At 31.3% G+C, this 19,809-nt stretch overlaps 4 protein-coding genes across 7 annotated transcripts; 2 read left to right on the forward strand and 2 right to left on the reverse strand.

Annotated features, from left to right (window-relative positions):
- Window positions 1-206: 206 nt before the first annotated feature.
- LOC124429703 (serine-protein kinase ATM) lies at window positions 207-10,527 on the forward strand. Of its 3 annotated transcripts, none has more exons than XM_046975279.1 (18): window positions 207-397; window positions 472-613; window positions 949-1,134; window positions 1,214-1,564; window positions 1,648-2,050; window positions 2,190-6,613; window positions 6,693-7,019; window positions 7,096-7,401; window positions 7,487-7,701; window positions 7,765-8,108; window positions 8,192-8,667; window positions 8,760-8,989; window positions 9,067-9,183; window positions 9,261-9,416; window positions 9,495-9,640; window positions 9,714-9,820; window positions 9,910-10,188; window positions 10,284-10,527. In XM_046975279.1, the coding sequence occupies exons 1-18, from the start codon at window positions 320-322 to the stop codon at window positions 10,460-10,462; spliced, it is 8,466 nt and encodes a 2,821-aa protein (XP_046831235.1). In that variant the 5' UTR covers window positions 207-319; the 3' UTR covers window positions 10,463-10,527. The 3 variants fall into 3 exon arrangements, with proteins under 3 accessions (XP_046831235.1, XP_046831233.1, XP_046831234.1); XM_046975277.1 differs by having other exon boundaries at window positions 472-609; window positions 726-1,134; XM_046975278.1 differs by having other exon boundaries at window positions 472-609; window positions 726-1,134; window positions 7,628-7,701.
- Window positions 10,072-11,337, reverse strand: LOC124429707 (DNA-directed RNA polymerases I, II, and III subunit RPABC4). 2 transcript variants are annotated; one of them, XR_006943528.1, is made up of 5 exons: window positions 11,184-11,337; window positions 10,864-10,956; window positions 10,740-10,786; window positions 10,377-10,456; window positions 10,072-10,128 (listed from the first exon to the last, which is right to left on the reverse strand). XR_006943528.1 is itself a non-coding variant. In XM_046975282.1 (4 exons), the coding sequence occupies exons 1-3, from the start codon at window positions 11,242-11,244 to the stop codon at window positions 10,764-10,766; spliced, it is 177 nt and encodes a 58-aa protein (XP_046831238.1). In that variant the 5' UTR covers window positions 11,245-11,337; the 3' UTR covers window positions 10,184-10,456; window positions 10,740-10,763. The 2 variants fall into 2 exon arrangements, 1 of the variants encoding a protein (XP_046831238.1); XM_046975282.1 differs by lacking the exon at window positions 10,072-10,128 and having other exon boundaries at window positions 10,184-10,456.
- Window positions 11,338-11,696: 359 nt separating this feature from the next.
- On the forward strand, window positions 11,697-13,187 carry LOC124429706 (proteasome subunit alpha type-5). Its single transcript, XM_046975281.1, has 3 exons — window positions 11,697-11,837; window positions 12,212-12,772; window positions 12,844-13,187. Exons 2-3 carry the CDS (start codon window positions 12,212-12,214, stop codon window positions 13,009-13,011), a joined length of 729 nt encoding a protein of 242 aa, XP_046831237.1. The 5' UTR covers window positions 11,697-11,837; the 3' UTR covers window positions 13,012-13,187.
- A 127-nt stretch (window positions 13,188-13,314) lies between these two features.
- Window positions 13,315-19,007, reverse strand: LOC124429704 (proline-rich protein 4). The gene is made up of 2 exons (XM_046975280.1): window positions 18,482-19,007; window positions 13,315-18,372 (listed from the first exon to the last, which is right to left on the reverse strand). The coding sequence occupies exons 1-2, from the start codon at window positions 18,491-18,493 to the stop codon at window positions 17,284-17,286; spliced, it is 1,101 nt and encodes a 366-aa protein (XP_046831236.1). The 5' UTR covers window positions 18,494-19,007; the 3' UTR covers window positions 13,315-17,283.
- Window positions 19,008-19,809: the final 802 nt, after the last annotated feature.

Below are 19,809 nucleotides of genomic sequence, written 5' to 3' on the forward strand. Positions count from 1 at the left end.
GAAAATATTAAATATAGATTGGAATAATAAAAAATCGTCTTCTTGGAAAAATGTAGTCTCCTATTTTTTCTAGCTCAACATAAATATTGCACTATTTTATATTTTGAATTCATTCCGATATATTTTTGTCATATCTAATTTGAAATATTAATATTATAATTAATTAAATTTCTCGATTTTAATCGATTGAAAGGTAGCTAACGTCAGATCTAAGTAAGGGCGCGATTACAAATGTCTCCGTTGTAATAACATTACTCAATGTGATATTATTCTCTTTGTCAAAATAGTTCGTCAAATGTGATTTTTCATCATACGCGTAATGAAAATGTCGCGTCTTTTGGAAAAAGTAATCGCTATTGCTCAGCTTGCCGATAGTACGAAAGTAACGGATAAAAAGGTAAACGAATCTGATTATTATATCTTTTAAGAACATATGCAACAAAGATATACATGATTTTTCTTTATATTCAGAAATCTATTTTACTATTATCGGAACTTTACGAGAGTAAAGAGATAATTAATGAAATAAGTAAACATTCTGAAGACAACAACAATGCAACTGTCAGTTGGTGGAACATTTTTATTATCGTGCATAAATTAATTTTATGCGTAGGTACTACATTTGCTTAATAATTTTATTTTAATGTATCCGTATCGTACTGTGTTTGGACTTTTTTCTCTTTTTCTTTCTTTTTTTTTTTTTTTTTTTTTGTTTTTCTTATCAGGAAGCTGACAGACTTGCCACGAAAGATGTGAATAAATCTAATAACGAAAGACGAACCACTTGTGCCGTTTTGTTAAATACCATACGTTATTCTCATGAATCCAGAACATTGACGTTAAAATGCAATGGTTTAATACAACGGGTGCTTGAGATATTGCAGAATAGAAAATATTTGTCTTATTGCAATACTTATCTGACTATATTAACTACTTACATAATTCCAGTCCGGTTATACCAAATAAATATATCTTCAGAGCAATGGGAGGAATTATTAAGAGCATGTGTCAATTTGTACAACGATGCGTCTATCAACAAGTGTGTTGTAATAGATACCATTCAAACGATAATACAACATGCATACATGTATACGGATTTATCATTAGAAGTTAAAAAATTATTACCATTTTTAGGTAATACCTTATATGATTAATAACTTTTTAGATTAAACAATTTTTGTCTCCGTTGTATTTATATCATTTGTTATTACAGCAAATATTTTGTCAGACTCTAAGATTCTCGAGCAGATGGAAGAGTCTGCTTACAAACTGACTAATACAATGTGTCATCAAATCGCAACTGAAAATAGAATAATGCTTTGTCAATTTAGCGAAGATATTTTGCCAAAAATATTCAATTTAAATAGCTATGATGAAAAATACAAGTTCATGCTGCTATTTGTACAAATTCATCATCCTAAAGGAGTTCATCGAGAAAATGATGGAGCATTTGCTTGTAATTGGTCTACATGGAATAGTATACTTCGAAGCATGTATGAAATTATTTTGAAAGATTCTAAGAAAGGAACATTATCCAAACATTTTCTCCAGTTTGCAAGCGAAGGTACTCCTTCATTTATTTATAATAAAATATTATACGTTATATTACTTAATGAAGAATAATCAATTTGTATAATTTTTCTAAAGTATTCAATCAAGTGCTTCAAAATCCTGGTACTATTTGGGGACTGTACAATTCTACTGAACTTTACTCGCAACCAGTCAAACGAAGATGCACCTCCATTAGTAGTCCAGTTGATATGATAGATCATGATGATGTGGAGGAAGCATGGCCTATGATTCAAATCTTAACAGTACTATTCGCAAAATATCCTAAAAGATTACAATCGGATGATTTTATATCTCTTTTAAAAATATTGGATACTTACTTAACGCACTCGTCTAAATATGTTAAAGTTATTGACAGTTTATATAACTTTTGTACTGTTCTTATGGAAATAGAACAATTATTTTTGAATGGCTCAAATTCTGAAAAGGTGCAACATGCTTCGAATGTGCATTGGTATAACATATGGGATAATCTTTTAAGGTATTTAATTAATTGTTGTATTACATTGAATGAATCATTCATTGAATTGAGTGTAAGAGTAATATGTAAGAGTAATAGCTTGCTCTTTGTTGACTTCATCAGACATTTAATATTCACCTTTTTATTATTTATTTTACAGATCCCTTAACACTAATCAAAGTGAGATCTCTGCGCATAGACTTGCTCAGTGTTTTATAAAATATGGAAAGATGAGAAATACAAATTCACTTTTTGCTTTATATATGTCTCAAACGATCAGATGGTCTCCTAATAGTTTGCAAACATTAATATTATGTTGCGAACACACACCTTTACCGGACGATGTACCAATGTTCAATACAAATTTACATTCGTCAATGTTAAATACACGCTCTGTTAAATTACGTTTCATAGAGTGGTTATTAAACACGCCATGGTTTAAAGTTCCTTCGACAATGTTCATTGAAAGTTTGTGTAATGTATTGATTGGCATTCCAGTGAAATTCTTTCATGAAAATAATACAACGTTTAAAACATCTGGATTGACTTCACCCGTTCGTGAGAAGTCTTATTTACAGGAATTTCTATACGATTATCCACAATCCTTATCTTATAAAAATATAGAAACGTGTAATTTAGCATTAACATTTGAAATTAATTTACTCACAAAGGTGAAAACAGAGACTGTTGTTTCGCAACAACATTTACAAGTGTCGCTTGCCAAAGCAAACGTAAATACGATAGATTTGAAAGATGTTCTTATAATTTTGAAGGAGTATTTGCATGATATTATCGATAAAAAGAATGAAAACAATGATATACGAACGATAGTAATGAAAATTACACTTGCAGGTAAAGTTGCGACTACCGTGAAAAAAATGAATATACTGATGGAAGATACTGAAATAGACTTTATTATGTCTGCAATAAAGGATTGTTTGCAGCATGCTTACGAATTATTAGAGACGATTAAATTGTCCAAAAATAATCATAAATATTTCATCGATATAACGAAAGCGTTTCTCATTTTATACGAAACGTTTCGTCCCGCATATACAGACATGACAAGGATCATTATTTCTTTGTCGACTGCAGATATATTAAGAAATTTATTTGACTTACTTAATATTGAAGATGAGAATAATTTCTCTTATCACGAAGTTCGCCGTTACAACGATAACTTTGATGTATTTCAAAGTAAAAATAAACCTTCGAATAAAGATCAAATAAATGACAAGAACAATGATATACATAGTCTGAATATTATCAGAATAAAAACTATAAGAACTTTGACATTATTTTGTTGCATGAATACAGGAAAAGAAAGATCAAAAATTCAATTGGATTTAATGAGCAATCTGATGACCATTGATAATTATGATTTCTCATTTGCAGTAGACTTTAAAATGGCAATGATAGTGCTGGAAACATTCACGGAATGCGACAAAAAGGTACTACATGAAAAGTACAAAGATGCTCCAGTTTCATTTCTATTGGATTTATTTCAAAAATGTAAGGAAGATGAAAAGTATGTACGATATGTACTCAAAGTTCTACCTTATTTTATCGAATACACTGCCAACTATGATTATGATCTAATTGTAATAATGGATACCATTTCTGATTTTTGTAAGCTTCTTAATAATATGAGGTTTGGACCGATCGTACACATTGATTTCTTGGAATGTCTTGCAAGAATCATTGAAATCAAACCATTATTAATGAGGCATAAACAGTATGCTCAGTATCAGTACAAGTTATGGCTTATCATTGAAAATTTATTAACATATATGCAAAATTCTCTTTATATATTACGATTGAAGGCAGTTAAATGTATGCAAAAATTATATTTTTCAAAATGTATAGAATATGAAAGGAAGCTTTCCTTTTTTGAGAAATTGAAAAATGCTGCTATTAATTTACTATCCATTGAAATGAAAAGTTATAATAACGAAACGGACGAAATAGAAACTAGAACGGCAAGTGCATTGTTAATATTAGCAACTATTATTTGTACTTCTAGTACACTTCAAAGCAGTGCATTAGTAGCAATATTACGATTAGTCGAGAATAAACGTGTAAAAGTGAAAACGGTCAAAAAGTTATTGCATAGTATAAGAAAGCTAACGAAACATCATGTCTTACCAAATGATGATAATCTGGCTCATATGTTATCGCATTGGTTGAAGGCGTGTCATACCATGCAAACATTTCCATGGGAATTGACTCAATATGAATCTCAAGTGGAATTTTATAAGGCACACATTAATATTATAGTGTTCACTGAAATCCAAAATTTCAATGTCACGAATGCAAAACAACTTTGTACTTGCGTTGGGTACAATTTCAAAGATGTTTTTGATAATATTTTTCCACAAGTCTTAACATGGTTGCTTTCTTTGATTTGTCAAGGTTGTCAAAAAAATCCTATCGATGCTAAACGCGCAAATGATATGCTTCACGAATTGATGTTAAATCAAGAGAACTTTGAAACAATCGATACCTTTTCTAATTTGTTTAAAATTAATTTTGACAAAGTTATTGTAAGTATTATTACGAGATTGCACGATGAGAAACATTTTCATCAAATGTTTCAATTACAATATAAATTTCCAAATGCTAATCCACCTGTTTTGAGTAAAACTGATGTCAACAATTGTCTACAGTATATAGAAGAAAATTTCGTTTCCTCTAAATCATTGCAATATTATTTAGCAACCAAAGGAATAAATAAATTACAGAAGATATTGATGAACTTAGTGAAAAATATTTATGACATGAAATTTACCGAATACAAATTAAAGGCATTACATCAGTATATCTATTTTTGCACCGTAATAATGGAAGGATCAAAATTTAATCATTTCGATGGAATATCGATATATCTTATCAGAGAAATTAGTTATAGTTTGATACACTTTATCAAAGAGAACATTGATATACTGTCAGAAATAGCCTGTAAATATTTTCACATATTTTTGAAATACATTTTACCTGAACGACGTGCAGAAATTGAAGAAAATTTGAATTATTATGTTACTATTTTAGTTCCTATTGCTCAATTGGAAAAAACACCCATTGCCATAGAGCTACTTGAGTACTTGATGATTGAACAGAAAGAATTGTTTAGCAATGCAATAGCAAAATTAAATACATTTCCTAATCAGCCAAAATTTCAAAAAATATTGAATGTATATAATTCCCTGAGATATAAAGATAGAATGAAGCGTAATTTGGAGGAAGAAATTCAACACTTTTTAAATGCGACGAATCAAAAGATTGTAAACTGTAACGTGGAAAGCATAGCACATTTAAAGCTTCAATTATCAACCAGAAGAGATGAATTACAAGAACTGTACAATAAACTTGACAATAGTTGTATCAAAAATTATAATTTACTACATCAATTGGTATGCAGATTATTGGACATTATTAAATCTAATCAGGCCATTTCAATAGAAGCTACAAAGTGTCTGGGACAATTAGGTCCTATTGATTTGGGAACGACAATTCTTTATAATAGAAAAAGTTATCTAAAGGAGAACGCAGACATAAGCAATACGTTAACGTACGAGATAGTAACATTACTAACGGAATTTTTAGTTGATAATGAAATCGAACTTCGTATAGCTAGTGCTAATGCTTTAGATATGATACTGTCATCTACATGGGGACAACAAATTTTAGATAAAAAGAATTCCAAAGCAATACGACAAATGTCAATTGATCGTTCAAGATCTCCATTACGTTTGGATTATATACGTCCATTTATACATGAAGTAAAAAATCTCAACAAGAATAAAATAACCCTTGATACAATTGCTTGTAATAAATATATTAAGAAGGATAATCCTATTTGGATAGAGACATCAAATATTCCTTATGCTGAATGGATTGTACAAATCACATGCAATATTATTGAATGTTTTTCTGGATATTACCTTGAAGATTTAATACCTGTTTGCAAATTAAGCATAGAAATGTGCGAATTAATACTACCAAGAATCATGTTTCTAATAACGTACATTAATAAAGAATTAGCAATTGCACTATCTCATTGTATCAATGGATTCTTTTTTTATCATTTCAATGACAAAGATCAGTCTATTCATGGTCTACTTCATTCATCGCAATATGTTCAATTGCACTGTGATCGTAATATAGTATATTTTATGCTGAATTTAGTCAATTTCATTAGGACTCAAGCAGTTGAAAACATTCCTTTAGAATTGGACTTTGTATACATAGCCAAAGCTGCTCAATATTGTTCGGCATATTTTACTGCTATCCTTTATGCAGAACTATCTTGTGAATCATTATTGATAGAACCTCGTGATTTTAGTACAGTTACCAAAATTGATTATGCCTATGAATGTGAACCTGTATTAGGAAGAATGTTACAAAATATTCTTAGAGATGCCTCCTCCAAAATCGGTGATCCAGACGCTATTCGCGGTTGTGGCTCTTCACATTTGCAAGATAGTTTCTCACGCGTTCAACATTATATACAAATGCACGAGTGGGATAAAGTTTTACTTATAAAAGATATAGAACTATCTTCTGGCAATAAAACAGCTATTGAAGGTAATCCAATAGACATATATATTATATTATATTATCAAATAATTTTTAACCAATCAAAACATTCCATTTTTTTTTACAGAGATGATCAGTGCATTGCAACAATTAGGATTTCATTATTTATTGGGACATTATATATCTACAATGAGTACATCTACCAAAGAAATGAGTAATGATATTCAATTGGAATGTGCATGGCGACTTAGTAATTGGGATATATCAATATTTCCACAAATTATGCAATCCCTATGCGAAAACAATATGAAGTTAAAACTATCCGAATCTGACTATTATTTGTATCACTTCTATGCATTAAGATGTTTTCATGAAAAAGATGAATCGGGCGTAGAAAATGCAATCAAGTGTGCACGAGTGTGCATAATGAAAGCTCTATCTAACATTAACTTAGGTAAGAGATACATAGCAATATACATATGCATTGTCTTAAGTTTTATATTTTATAATTTAACAAATTTATGTTGCAGAGTGTAATAAAGAAATTTATGGGAAATTAACACAACTTCAAATGCTTTCCGAAATAGAAGAACTATGTTCAACAAAACCTGAGGATTATTCTAAAGTTCTGCAAAAGTGGCAGCAATGTGACATCACAAATTTTAACGAGTTTCAATACACTGAGCCAATATTGACGCAAAGATCTATTATGTATCAAATAAATGATACATTGTGTAATAATTCTATTATCAAAGATGAACTTGTCGGTACGCATATAAAAATTGCTGAAATTGCGCGAAATCAAGGACATCTACAAATAGCTGCACGTGCGTTAGGTATGTATAATAAGGCATATAATAATTATTCGGAAGTGCTCTTCGTATGGTTTTCCTTTTTTTTTTTTTTTTTCCCTTATTATAGGCACCTTAGCAAAACAAAATGAAGTACCTTCAAAATTTATTGATTTGTTGGATTATCAAGAATCTCTATTGGCATGGAAAAGAAATGATTATGAAATCAGTCGATATCTTTTACGTAAATTAATTCATAGAAAATCTATAGATCCGGCTTTGCAAGCCCATGTTCTTCGCATTTATGGAAACTGGATGGCTGAAACAAAATCTGAAAATCCTCAGGTAATAATCACGATTATATTGATAAGTAAAATTTTTATATTAACAGGTTTTTGTAATTTATAGACCGTCATAGAAAATTATTATCAAGAATCAATAAAAATAAGTAAGTCGATAAAAAGCAAAACGTCTGATGTTACCAAAAATGTACATGACACACAAGTTGCCTTGGCTAGATTTGCAGATGCTCAATTTGAACATGTTAAAATGTATATGAGATCTCCTCAATTTAAAAGTTTGAAAAAATGTGTAGAATATTCGTGTAGTGCTGCTGTCAAATATGACTCAACATTGCAAGATACAGATATTAAAAGAGCAATGATACTTAGTCAAAAACAGAATACGAATGATACTGCTGAACTACAAAATATTGAAAAGGAGAAAAACAACTATCTTTTAATAGCAGTACGGTGTGTATACAAAAAATTATTTCTTGAAGTGTTGTGTATGTGACAGACTAATATTTGACTATTCTCTATATTTTTATTTCTAGATATTATTTAATAACATTATGCCAGAGTGAAGATTACAATCTTTTAGTATTTCGATTGATTGCTCTTTGGCTTGAGAATGCGAAGAATAAAGAGGTAAATAAATTACTAGAAGACAATTTAAATAAGATACCATCATATAAATTTTTACCACTTGTGCCACAATTGGCAGCACACATGAACAACGTATCTGATGAATTTTCTCTCAAAATAAATAAAACATTAGAGCGTTGTGCATTGGATCATCCACATCACACGTTACCTGTGCTATTGGCATTAAAAAATTTATATGGTGATTATGAATTCCTTAAAACTAAAAAAAATAAAAAATTAGAAGAAGAACCCAGAATATTGGGTGCTAAAAGGCTTCTGAAACAATTAACTTCGTCGAAAGTATCTTGTATTATTCAAGAAATGGAAATATTATCTCACTCTTTGGTAATGCTAGCTAATTATGAAACTAATGATAAATGTAAACGTAAGTATATCTTTTTTCAATTTCAAATCGTATAAACTAAAACTTAAGAATTTATATTCATTTCTAATTAGCACTTATAATTATATATGCAGGTGGTACGTCATTTAAAATACCTACTGGTCAAAAAATTTTCAAGATCAAAGATTTTTCCAATATATTTGTACCTACTTTAGCCGTTGATGTTAGATGCAGTGGAAATTACAATGACATAATTAGTATTGTTAAATACTTTGATACCTATGAGAATGTTGGAGGTGTGAATGCTCCCAAAAAGATTATTTGTGTTGGTAGTGATGGCATACAAAGACAACAATTACTGAAGGTTGTACTCAATTATAAAATACACACGTATCTCTAGATTAAACTTAAAAATGTAATTAATAATTATTCTTACTACAGGGAAAAGATGATTTACGACAAGATGCTGTAATGCAACAAGTTTTTAATGTAATGAATAGACTTTTTGAAATGAGTAAAGAAGCGAAACGACGTAAATTGAAAATTAGAACATACAAGGTAAACTATATATATATATATATATAATTATATTTAAATTGAACTTTTATTATATGTATCTATCTATTATTCCTCAGGTAGTACCGTTAACACAAAGATCAGGTATATTAGAATGGTGCCATAATACAATGCCTATTGCAACTATATTAATAGGTAGCGATGGAATTTCTGGTGTTCATAAAAAATATAATCCACATGATTATACTGCATTAATGTGTAGAAAAAAGATGGACGTAAGATTATGGAATATTTCACATTTACATATACATTTTACTTTTGAAAATAAATAACAATAACGTATACAATTTTAGGAAGTTTCAAAAAAATCAAACGATGTCAAGCTACAACAGTTTTTAGAATGCTGTAGACATATGCGTCCAGCTTTTCATCATTTCTTTATTGAAAAATATCCATCGCCTGAAACGTGGTACGAGAAACGATCAGCTTATACACGCAGGTAAATGAATTCATAATATTACAAAGTTCATGTTCATTTAATATTAATAAGATATTATAATTTATTTTTCCAGTGTAGCAACAACTTCTATAGCAGGATATATATTAGGTTTAGGAGATAGGCATCTTGGTAATATATTAATGGATCAGATGACTGGAGAAGTGATTCATATAGATTTTGGTAAAAATTATATGCATAATATATTACAGTGAAAATATACTATAGAATGGATTGTACAATTGTAACAGATTGATTCAAATTTTAAACAGGCATAGCATTTGAACAAGGTAAAGTTCTACCACTACCTGAAACTGTACCATTTCGTCTCACAAGAGACATTGAAGCCGCAATGGGAATCTCAGGTGTGGAAGGTATTATGAGAAGAGGTTGTGAGGAAATATTGACAGTATTACGAGATCAAAGACAAATAATTATAACATTGCTTCAAGTACTTCTTTATGACCCTCTTTTTACATGGGCTATAACTCCTGCAAAAGCATATACTTTTCAAACTGGTAATACAGCAATGTCTTCTGAAGATGATGAAGGTATTAGACGAATTTTATTTCTATAAATATATATTCACTAACTACATCTGTACTAGCAAAATATATTCTTCCAATAATTTTTCTTTTTTTAATAGATCATAGCAAAACGAATAAAACTGCAGAAAGGGCACTCTTAAGGATAGAACAAAAATTGCAAGGTATAGAAGAAGGTTTAGTATTTAGTGTACCTGGGCAAGTCGAACAACTTATACAACAAGCACGTGATCCATTTAATTTGTGTCGTTTATTTTGTGGGTGGCAACCATATCTATAAGTTTTATAAAATTTTATTATTACTTGTTAAATTAAAAAAAAAATAAAAAAATTAATATTTTTCTATTTATCATAGTATTACAACATAATTTCATATTTAATTTAGTAAGAAATCTTTACAATAGCGAGTTAATCATCTAATGTTTAATGGGGATTAAGTTAAAGTTTCTAATGAAATGATTTATAATTTATAGTAAAAAACATTATTATTAGTTATTTATAAATCAATAATAAATTAATTGTTATTTCTTCTTATAAAATTTAATGCTTATATTTACATATTTTGTGCTGTACAGTAATCATCAGCGTGCATCGAACACGACCACTAAAGTTAGCTATTAAGGAACAAATATCATTAACATAAAATCTTGCTTTTCTTTAAGTAATAGCAAAAAAGGATACATCGTTTTGTACGTTTTTTGTACATAATTCTGTAGCCACATTCTCTGCATCGAATAGGATCTCTAGGACGAATTTCATTATCATGATGGCATTCTATAAACATAAATTATATTGCCAGTATTATAATATAATAATAAATAAATATTTTTATATTTTTATTTCACTTTCGTAACTAGTAAATAATAAAAACAATCAAGAGAATAATGAAAATTGCATTATGGTAAAAATACTAATTTTTAGGTTAATAATTAAACAATGTTTTTGGCCAATATTTATGAAGAAGATTAATAAAAAAATATATATAAATAAGCATAATGTACCTCCACAAATATACACCATTGCTTGTTTAGGAGTGGATTCAGTTTTACTACTGGATTCCATCGGGAATTATCTCGTGTAGACAAAACGTAACCTAAAGTCCGATTAAACTACAGACGCCATGTTGTGTTGTATTGTATATAATCGCGATAGTAACACACCTAGCGACTACAACACGTATTAAAATTATTCCAATGATCCCATTGATATATTTTACCAAACATACCTGACAATAGTTCTTAAATATATTTATTAAACATATTATTGTTTAATTTAGAGCAAAACTTGGGCCTTTTAATACTTAAATGAACAATATTATTATATATAAACTTTATTATGAGTATATCCCTATAAAAGTGTTATATATGAATATATGAAAACATATTGTTGAAATGTTATAATATTGTTGAATATGAATTATATTTATAATTATATTTTTAAATAGTAAAATAAAATTATTACATTGATACCGAAAAAATTCAGTTGGATTATTTCAACAGGGTACTTAATGTTGAAGCGACGATACTGAGATCCATCCCCGCCATTTTATTCAACTCATTGCTTCGGTGACGTAGTAGTAACCAGCGTTCGTGACAAGTTGATTGCGAAGTGTATTCATTTTATTTTTTAATATAAAAGTGGTAATATTTATAACGGTAAATAAAATTAAATAGAATAAATAATTAAAAATACATTTATCACTTTTCCAATTTGCCTTAACCGAGTAATAGTCATTTTCATTTTGCCCTGTCATTCTTCATTAACCTAATAACGTAATATATCATTTACAATTCTTACATTATAATTGTATCGTTATTTATGTATTTATATTTATTTCAATATGATTATTGTCAAAATAATGATACAATATTTTTTATGACCGAATCATTTTATTGTTTATACAATTATGGTATTGATTAACCTCACTTTTTATACCGATGAATAGATGAATGCTTCAATTATAAATTAAATTTCTCTTTATAACTGATACATTTTAACATAGTTTTTAATTAATATTATTTCTTTTCAGATGTTTCTAACACGTTCTGAATATGACCGAGGTGTAAATACATTTTCTCCAGAGGGGAGATTATTTCAGGTTGAATATGCCATTGAGGCCATAAAGCTTGGTTCTACAGCAATTGGAATTGCCACAAATGAAGGTGTAATCCTGGCCGTTGAGAAACGTATAACTTCTCCATTAATGGAACCAACGACAGTGGAAAAAATTGTTGAAATAGATAAGCATATAGGTTGCGCAGCATCTGGTTTGATGGCTGATTCTAGGACCATGATAGATCGTGCTCGTGTCGAATGCCAAAATCATTGGTTTGTTTACAACGAAAGAATGACAGTGGAATCAACGGCTCAAGCTGTGTCGAACTTAGCCATACAATTTGGAGATAGCGATGATGATGGAAGTGCAATGTCTAGACCTTTTGGGGTAGCAATGTTATTCGCGGGTATAGACGAGAAAGGACCACAATTGTATCATATGGATCCATCGGGAACCTTTGTTCAATTCGATGCGAAGGCTATCGGTTCTGGAAGCGAAGGTGCCCAGCAAAATCTTCAAGAAGTATATCATAAGGTTGGAAACAACTTATTCATGCAAAGTATCAGTTTACATTAAGTCTCATTATATTTCTGTTTACTTCACAGTCCATGACATTAAAAGAAGCAACAAAGGCAGCATTGACAATACTGAAGCAAGTTATGGAAGAAAAATTAAACGACACTAACATCGAGGTGATGACAATGACACCAGGACAACTGTTTCACATGTTTACTAAGGCAGAATTGCAAGAGGTGATTAAAGACATTGCATAAGATACTTAAAGTATATTAACAAATTGTTATGAGTTGAAAGAAATGCATTTATATGCAAGTAATGCTGGAGTTGTATTTACAGTTTATATTTGGTATGTGTGTTTCTATGCTAAGCAAAATTTTCTTATATACTTTTTTTTCTTTTTCGAAAAGATTAATATAAGAGAAGGATCGAATAAGCGTAGTTTTTTTTCTTTACAAAGAAATATTCCACATCCTTGTTTTCCTACTCCCATTATACATTTTATTTTATCTAGTTGATCGACGATTTACCAACATCGAGAGAAGATTCTATGAAATCCAGATCCGATAGCAGTACTACTCCTGTCCTTAGACCATCAGTATCCATAAACGAATAATACCATCCTAATTTTGTCTCCAGTATCCTATATCTTTAATAAAATAATAAACGCTTAATATTCAACATCAACGAGTGTCAATCTGAAACATTTGTTTTCTCAAATGCAAATCTTCATAAGAATATTATTCTCAAACGAAGAAGAAAGATCTTAGTTATTCATAAAAAAAAAAAAAAAGAAATGTTTCAATATTATATTAAATTTGAGAATGATATTGACGAGTAGAGTTTTATCACGGAGAAAAGTTTTGAGCAAAAACCGATATCCGATATATCCCAGTGAAATTTGGAGAGATGGATTCGCATGAAAGAGAAGAGGTAGGGTAGGTAGGTAGGTAGGTAGGTAGGTAGGTAGGTAGGTAGATAGATAGATAGGTAGGTAGGTAGGTAGGTAGGTATAGTTATGCTGTCGCGATGGGTGGTTTGGTTTCGATTAAAAGCGCCTGCTGTGAATGCGCGTATCCGAAATCAATAATTAATTTTGCTCGGTTTGCAAGAGACAAGGGAACTAAAGTGAGCGAGAGAGAGAGAGAGAGAGATATAGATAGATAGAATGGGTTGTGAGGTAGGAGGAAGGTAGAGAAGACGAGTAAAGTGAGAGAGCTCGACGAAAATGGGTGGAAGCATAGTGAACGCTCGGTACGCCGCTGCGATGTCCCGATAAAACGTCCTCCCTTTTTATCCCTTGGCTCCCGGATTATTGGATATTATTCCATTTCGAGCGTTCAATCCCAGTACGATTCGCTCGCTCGGTTTCCCACGGGGGAATCCCTCTCTCACCGGCCATTCATCGTGGTAGACTCTCTTAAAATACGTACATATCTCCTGTAACTCTCTGTCATTCTCTGTTGAAAACGTGTCATGCGCACTAAACTTCTAGTCTGGTATTACTGTCAGAAATGAATCGACCGTCATGCGAAGTATATACACGTGAGAAATTTTACAGAAAATATAGTCAAATATGAATTAGAGTTTATAAGAATTTCATGTTAAAATGATGAATCGATAAAGATAATAGATAGTATAAAGATATTTCGACTTTGAATGTTAATTAAAACTTTCATTTTGTATCTTTAAAAATGAAACTTAGAAGAGGAGAAGACGAAGAAGAATAGATGATCAAAGAAAAGCTTCCTTATATCTATTTATCTCTCTCTCTCTCTCTTATAACTAGCATAGACGGAAGGAAGGAAATGGAGAAGGTCGAACTCTCTGGTAGAAGGACTCTGTAATTAACTGCGACGAGGAGAGAAGGGGGGAAAGCAGGGAGGATAGTCCCATTTGAGTCTCTGAGAATCCCTAGGGAGCTAACCCTGTCATATCAGACGCCAAACACTCAACCTCACACCCGATCCTGGAGCAGCAACGCCGTTACCCCGACCCGAATCCATCCTTGCCCGACCTCCTCTCCATTGCGTTCAACTTTCGCTACGATAATTGCCTTCGCTTCACGCCACTGACACCACCACCATTTATCGACTTGGATAAGGACGTTAAGCTTCTCACCACCCTCTTCATCTTTCTTTCTCTTCCTCTTCCTCTTCCCCTCTCTCTCTCCCCTCTCTCTTATTATCTCTCAGATCTATCTATCTTTTTCTTTCTTTCAATGCGTCCCTTATCAGTCAAACTACTAAAAGTTTGATCTTTTTAACCAAGCGAAAGCTAAAATCATCTATTATTGATTTCTTAATAAGAATATCGAACAGAAACGTCTTAGTTGGGAAACAAGCGTGATTCGAGACGATTAGAAAAGGGAGAGTTAAAGCGAGCAATGTCGTTTACGATCGCAATTAAGACCGTTATCTGTCTTTTATTGCGACAACGTTCAAGAGGCGCAAAACGATCTGGACAATTTTGAACATGCCATTACTAGCTTGCTTTCACTATGGATCGAGTCATTGACTTTACTATACTCATGTCGGAAACACATTGAATTATTCTTTTTTTGGAGTCATTAACTAAAAGTTAAACAACTCTTAAATGCACACATGTGACGTATTAACGTCAATAGTATTAGCTACATATGTTGATTATATTATAATAACTACATCTGCTATGATATATTAAATATTTTATATTAATAGCTGATATTATTATTAATATTATTAGCTTAATAGATAGACATTAGTTAATAGATAGTTTTGTGATAATATCTATTTATATAAATAAAATTCAAAGGATAAAACTTAAACGAGAAAGTTTCTTCCTAGTTATTACAGAGACTCGATGTAGAAAAGCGGAAGCGAACGATATACCGAGAACGAGCTAGGAAAGAGTTCGCACACGGCCATAATTCACGCATGGTGGAATCGTCGCGATTTTTTTTACTTTCACGAAAGAGTTCATTCGCTTCTGCTACTAATGGATGCCGTTTTGAAAAAATACATCGTTTTCCAACGACGAGTTACAAGACGTAAGAAGAAATTAATTAATTCGATAATTTAGCGGGAAAGCCGATTCCTTAATCGAGAATCGTTTTTACCTTTCATTCTCGTAAGTCTATCTTCTATCTTCTATTACGTCAAAATATTACTTATGACAATTATTGACCCTCTATAATATCATGTAACGCTCATATGTGTGTGTGTGTGTGTGTATATTATTGTACTATAGAGTATCAACATAAACCAAATAATGACGTTCTTTTCATTTTGTAATTTTTGATTTTTGACGATATATTTCTTTTAACACATTACTGTCGTACATGTATGCATGTGTTGTTAATTATATCAGTTCATATTATAAACTTAGTTCAAATAAAAGATCCATAAAAATTGTATTTATCAAGCAATAATCAGACATTAGGTCAGTATTAGGGCACATTTATAATTTATCTTAACGATTTTCAAACTAATATTTCACTCGTTAATTTCAATTAAATTTAATTCTAAAGATGAATTATATAGTTACAAATACGATCATTAAATTTGAATAGAAACGTAAAAGAACAATTTTTATCAATTGAATTTACAATTCCGAAGATGAATTATATAGTTACAAATTACGATCATTAGATATGAATAGAAACATAAAGATACTAAAGTTACTAGTCTGTACGAAGTGTTAAACGTTCTAAATAAGTCTTACAATCACTTTTCAAGCGATGAAATACATACATATAAATCATCGATCTACTTTCACTCATATATTATAAAAATATAACGATTTGCATGTTTCGACAAAAGGAAATCGACGAGGAGATGCGATCTTACGTTCCAGTTTGTTCATAGTTATAGTTGATGCATATATTATGTACGAGCATTCGAGTATGATTCGTCGAATACGTGTATTTATGTATTTGCATTTATATGTGTATGTGTGCATAAATGCTGTTGCTATTTTTTCGATAGAGGAGAAAGTGATACTTTCTTCGGCTCCACTCGTCTGTCTTGAAACATCTTTTCAACTCCAACTCGAAAGTTCGATTTATCTTTGTGCCGGAAGTTCCATCATTTTTTTTATTATTAATATTACTACTATTGTTGTTATTATTATTATTATTATTATTACTATTATTATTATATAATTTATATCATAATCTTCGCTGAAGGGAAGTATCAAATATAAAAAATAACATGAAGACATCAACGTAGATAAAATATTTATTAAAATGTTCGATATACAAAATATATTCAAGCCTCTCTAATCTTTCTCTATGTTGGTTTCATTAGATATTATATTCATTTATTTCATATATAAAGCATACTTCATAGTAAGTATTTTGTCCCTTTATTATTCGATGGATTGAGTGATTTTCTTTGGAACATTGAATCCATATTGAATTCTCTAGTTTTTTTCTTTTTTCTTTTTTTTTCTTTTTTTTTTCTTTTGTTTTTGTTTTCGAAGTAATTCTTAGATATAATTCTTTGAGGAAATGTGGATAGTAAAGTTAAGGAGAATAATGAAAATGAAGTTCAGCCATGATGAGAGGAGTAATCGTAATTACCATAACCTCCCGAATGACCTTGATAACCTTCTGAACCATCATATCCTCCCCCTGATTCCTCTTTAACATGAACAGGTACAGGAACTGGAACTTTAACGGGATAAGGTACTTCCTTTTCGACGGGATAAGGTACCTCCTTTTCAACGACATACGGTTTGTCAACCGGAACTTTGACTGGATAAGGTACAGGTTTCTCGACAGGTACAGGTACAGGTTTATTAACAGGATAAGGTTGAGGTACTGGTACTTTGACTGGTACAGGATAAGGTTTTTCAACGGTAACAGGATACGGTTTATCAACAGGCACTTTAACTTCATAGGGCACAGGCTTTTCAACAGGTACAGGATAAGGTTTTTCAACGTGTACTGGATAAGGTTTAGGTACTGGAACTGGATAAGGCTTATCAACAGGTACTTTGACTTCGTATGGGACTGGCTTTTCAACCGGATAGGGCTGTGGTACCGGTATCTTTACTTTTACCGGGAAAGGTACATGTTTTTCAACGGTATAGGGCTGTGGTACTGGTATCTTGACAGGTACTGGAATATGTTTTTCTACGGTATAAGGCTGTGGTACATAAACCTTCACTTCGTAGGGCTTATCCACTGGTACCTTCACTTCGTATGGAACCTTTTTCTCGACGGTATATGGCTGAGGTACATGTACTGGTACCTTAACAAAGACTTTCACTGGATAAGGGACATGTTTCTCAACGGTATAGGGCTGTGGTACACCGACCTTCACCTCGTAAGGCACGTGTTTCTCAACCACATAAGGCACATGCTTCGTTACTTCGTAAGGTACCGGTACTTTCTTCACCACCGTTACTGTTTTCACCTGCTCGTGCTGATCATAGGATCCACCACCACCTCCATCGCCACCACCTCCACCACCAAGGTCACCGTAGCTATGCACCAGGCCACGTTTTTCTGTCTTCTTTTCGGCTCTCGTTAAATCTTCCGATGGCTCCGATTCTTTAGACTCTATTGACACTTTTTTCCCTTTTTCCTCGGTACATATTGCCGATACGACTAACGTCGCTAAGACAATTGCCAGCTGACAGAAGACAAAAGATATATATATACATATATACATATATATATATATCGATAAGTATATCGATAGGTCTAGGATTAGACTCGAGAAATGTAGTTTCCTTCCTTACCTTCAAATTCATTCTCGATTTCGCACGTCTTTTAACGTGAACCACCACCGACTGAACCGCTTCGTTTTCTAAACTCTGCCTTATATACTACAGTCTATGCGTCGGTACAATGCCTTAAAACTTTCCCTGTGCACAACCTAGTCGTTCGATCGCGTTACGTTCGCTCGTCTTATTTTGTATGTATTTGCAAAAAGTGCTACGCGGTGAAACCGGAAGCATCCGCACGCATCGATTATCGCTCTTACGTATTTCGTCATTTAGAAATTTATCCGAAATATTCAACAAATCTTTAAAAAATCATTAGATCATGTATATTCCTTATAATATCTTTCGTAACTTTTTGTTTGACGATTGGTAAATGTAATTTTATCGTTTAACAAAAGTATTTAGAAATTAGAAATCTTCATATTTAGAAACCTCGTAAATTTTTCCTCTTAAAATTTATCATACTTCTTATATTAGACTTTACTATAATTAGAAAATATATTTCTAATCTTCTAAAAAAGAAAGTATATAATATATATATATATATATATAAAATCATGACATATTCCACGTTTTAAGAGAAGGATTAACCTACTCTTTCTGTTCGAATCGATATAAAAATATCGATTATATTTGTTCAAATCTATCTATACGCTGATCATGTGATAGATTTATAATAACTTCGATTTTGTCGCGTGATGAGAAAAAGAAAATCAAAACAAAACAAAAAAGAAAGAAAGAAATGGATACGGATAGCAGTAGTAGCAGCAGTACGGCCATAATTGCTACAGAAATGCAGAAATCCGAGTAAAACGGTGAATACGTAGTACTTGTTCGCATGTCGAATAGCTAATGCTGTATGTTAATACGGTCGCATGAGCGGAACCCATTTTGATCTTAGCTAAAGATAATTCGTAATTTTCGAGCTATTAATCGTTGCTCGAGCATCCGAATGCAATGAAGTTCGATCCGTTTGTCCTTCGTCCTTCTCGTTACGCTTTTTTCTCATACAAGAGATTTTTCTCATATATTTTCATTTTCGATTTAGACAATTTTCTTTAATATCAAAACAGATTATGCTTATCATCATCTATAATGGCATGCAATTTCAAAGTTTTACATGTATCTATGTACTTTCATTTAATTTTGAAAAATTTGTACTACAAATTGCATATCATATAATTTTGTTTTATATTTGTGTTTTCTTTTTTTCTGACAGGATTCTTCGATAAAGTCGATTTTACCACAATTATAAGTTTACGGTGCATTTAGTTGCACTCTCGCGATCAAAAGCACGAACTGGCAAATGCATCTCTCACATACTTGCTTTACAATAAATATAA

The sequence above is a fragment of the Vespa crabro genome, chromosome 16 (assembly GCF_910589235.1).
Source record: "Vespa crabro chromosome 16, iyVesCrab1.2, whole genome shotgun sequence".
NCBI lineage: Eukaryota > Metazoa > Arthropoda > Insecta > Hymenoptera > Vespidae > Vespa > Vespa crabro.

Excerpts from the sequence above, each read along its gene's own strand:
- LOC124429707 (XM_046975282.1), bottom strand. The coding sequence starts at position 11,244 with ATGGAATCCAGTAGTAAAACTGAATCCACTCCTAAACAAGCAATGGTG. Across the intron at positions 10,957-11,183 it reads AATGGTGTATATTTGTGGAG|AATGCCATCATGATAATGAA; the intron begins GTACATTATGCT and ends TTATGTTTATAG. Across the intron at positions 10,787-10,863 it reads CAAAAAACGTACAAAACGAT|TGGTCGTGTTCGATGCACGC; the intron begins GTATCCTTTTTT and ends AGCTAACTTTAG.
- LOC124429703 (XM_046975277.1), top strand. The coding sequence starts at position 320 with ATGAAAATGTCGCGTCTTTTGGAAAAAGTAATCGCTATTGCTCAGCTT. Across the intron at positions 610-725 it reads TGCATAAATTAATTTTATGC|GAAGCTGACAGACTTGCCAC; the intron begins GTAGGTACTACA and ends TTTTCTTATCAG. Across the intron at positions 7,702-7,764 it reads CAAAATCTGAAAATCCTCAG|ACCGTCATAGAAAATTATTA; the intron begins GTAATAATCACG and ends TGTAATTTATAG.
- LOC124429706 (XM_046975281.1), top strand. The coding sequence starts at position 12,212 with ATGTTTCTAACACGTTCTGAATATGACCGAGGTGTAAATACATTTTCT. Across the intron at positions 12,773-12,843 it reads TTCAAGAAGTATATCATAAG|TCCATGACATTAAAAGAAGC; the intron begins GTTGGAAACAAC and ends TTTACTTCACAG.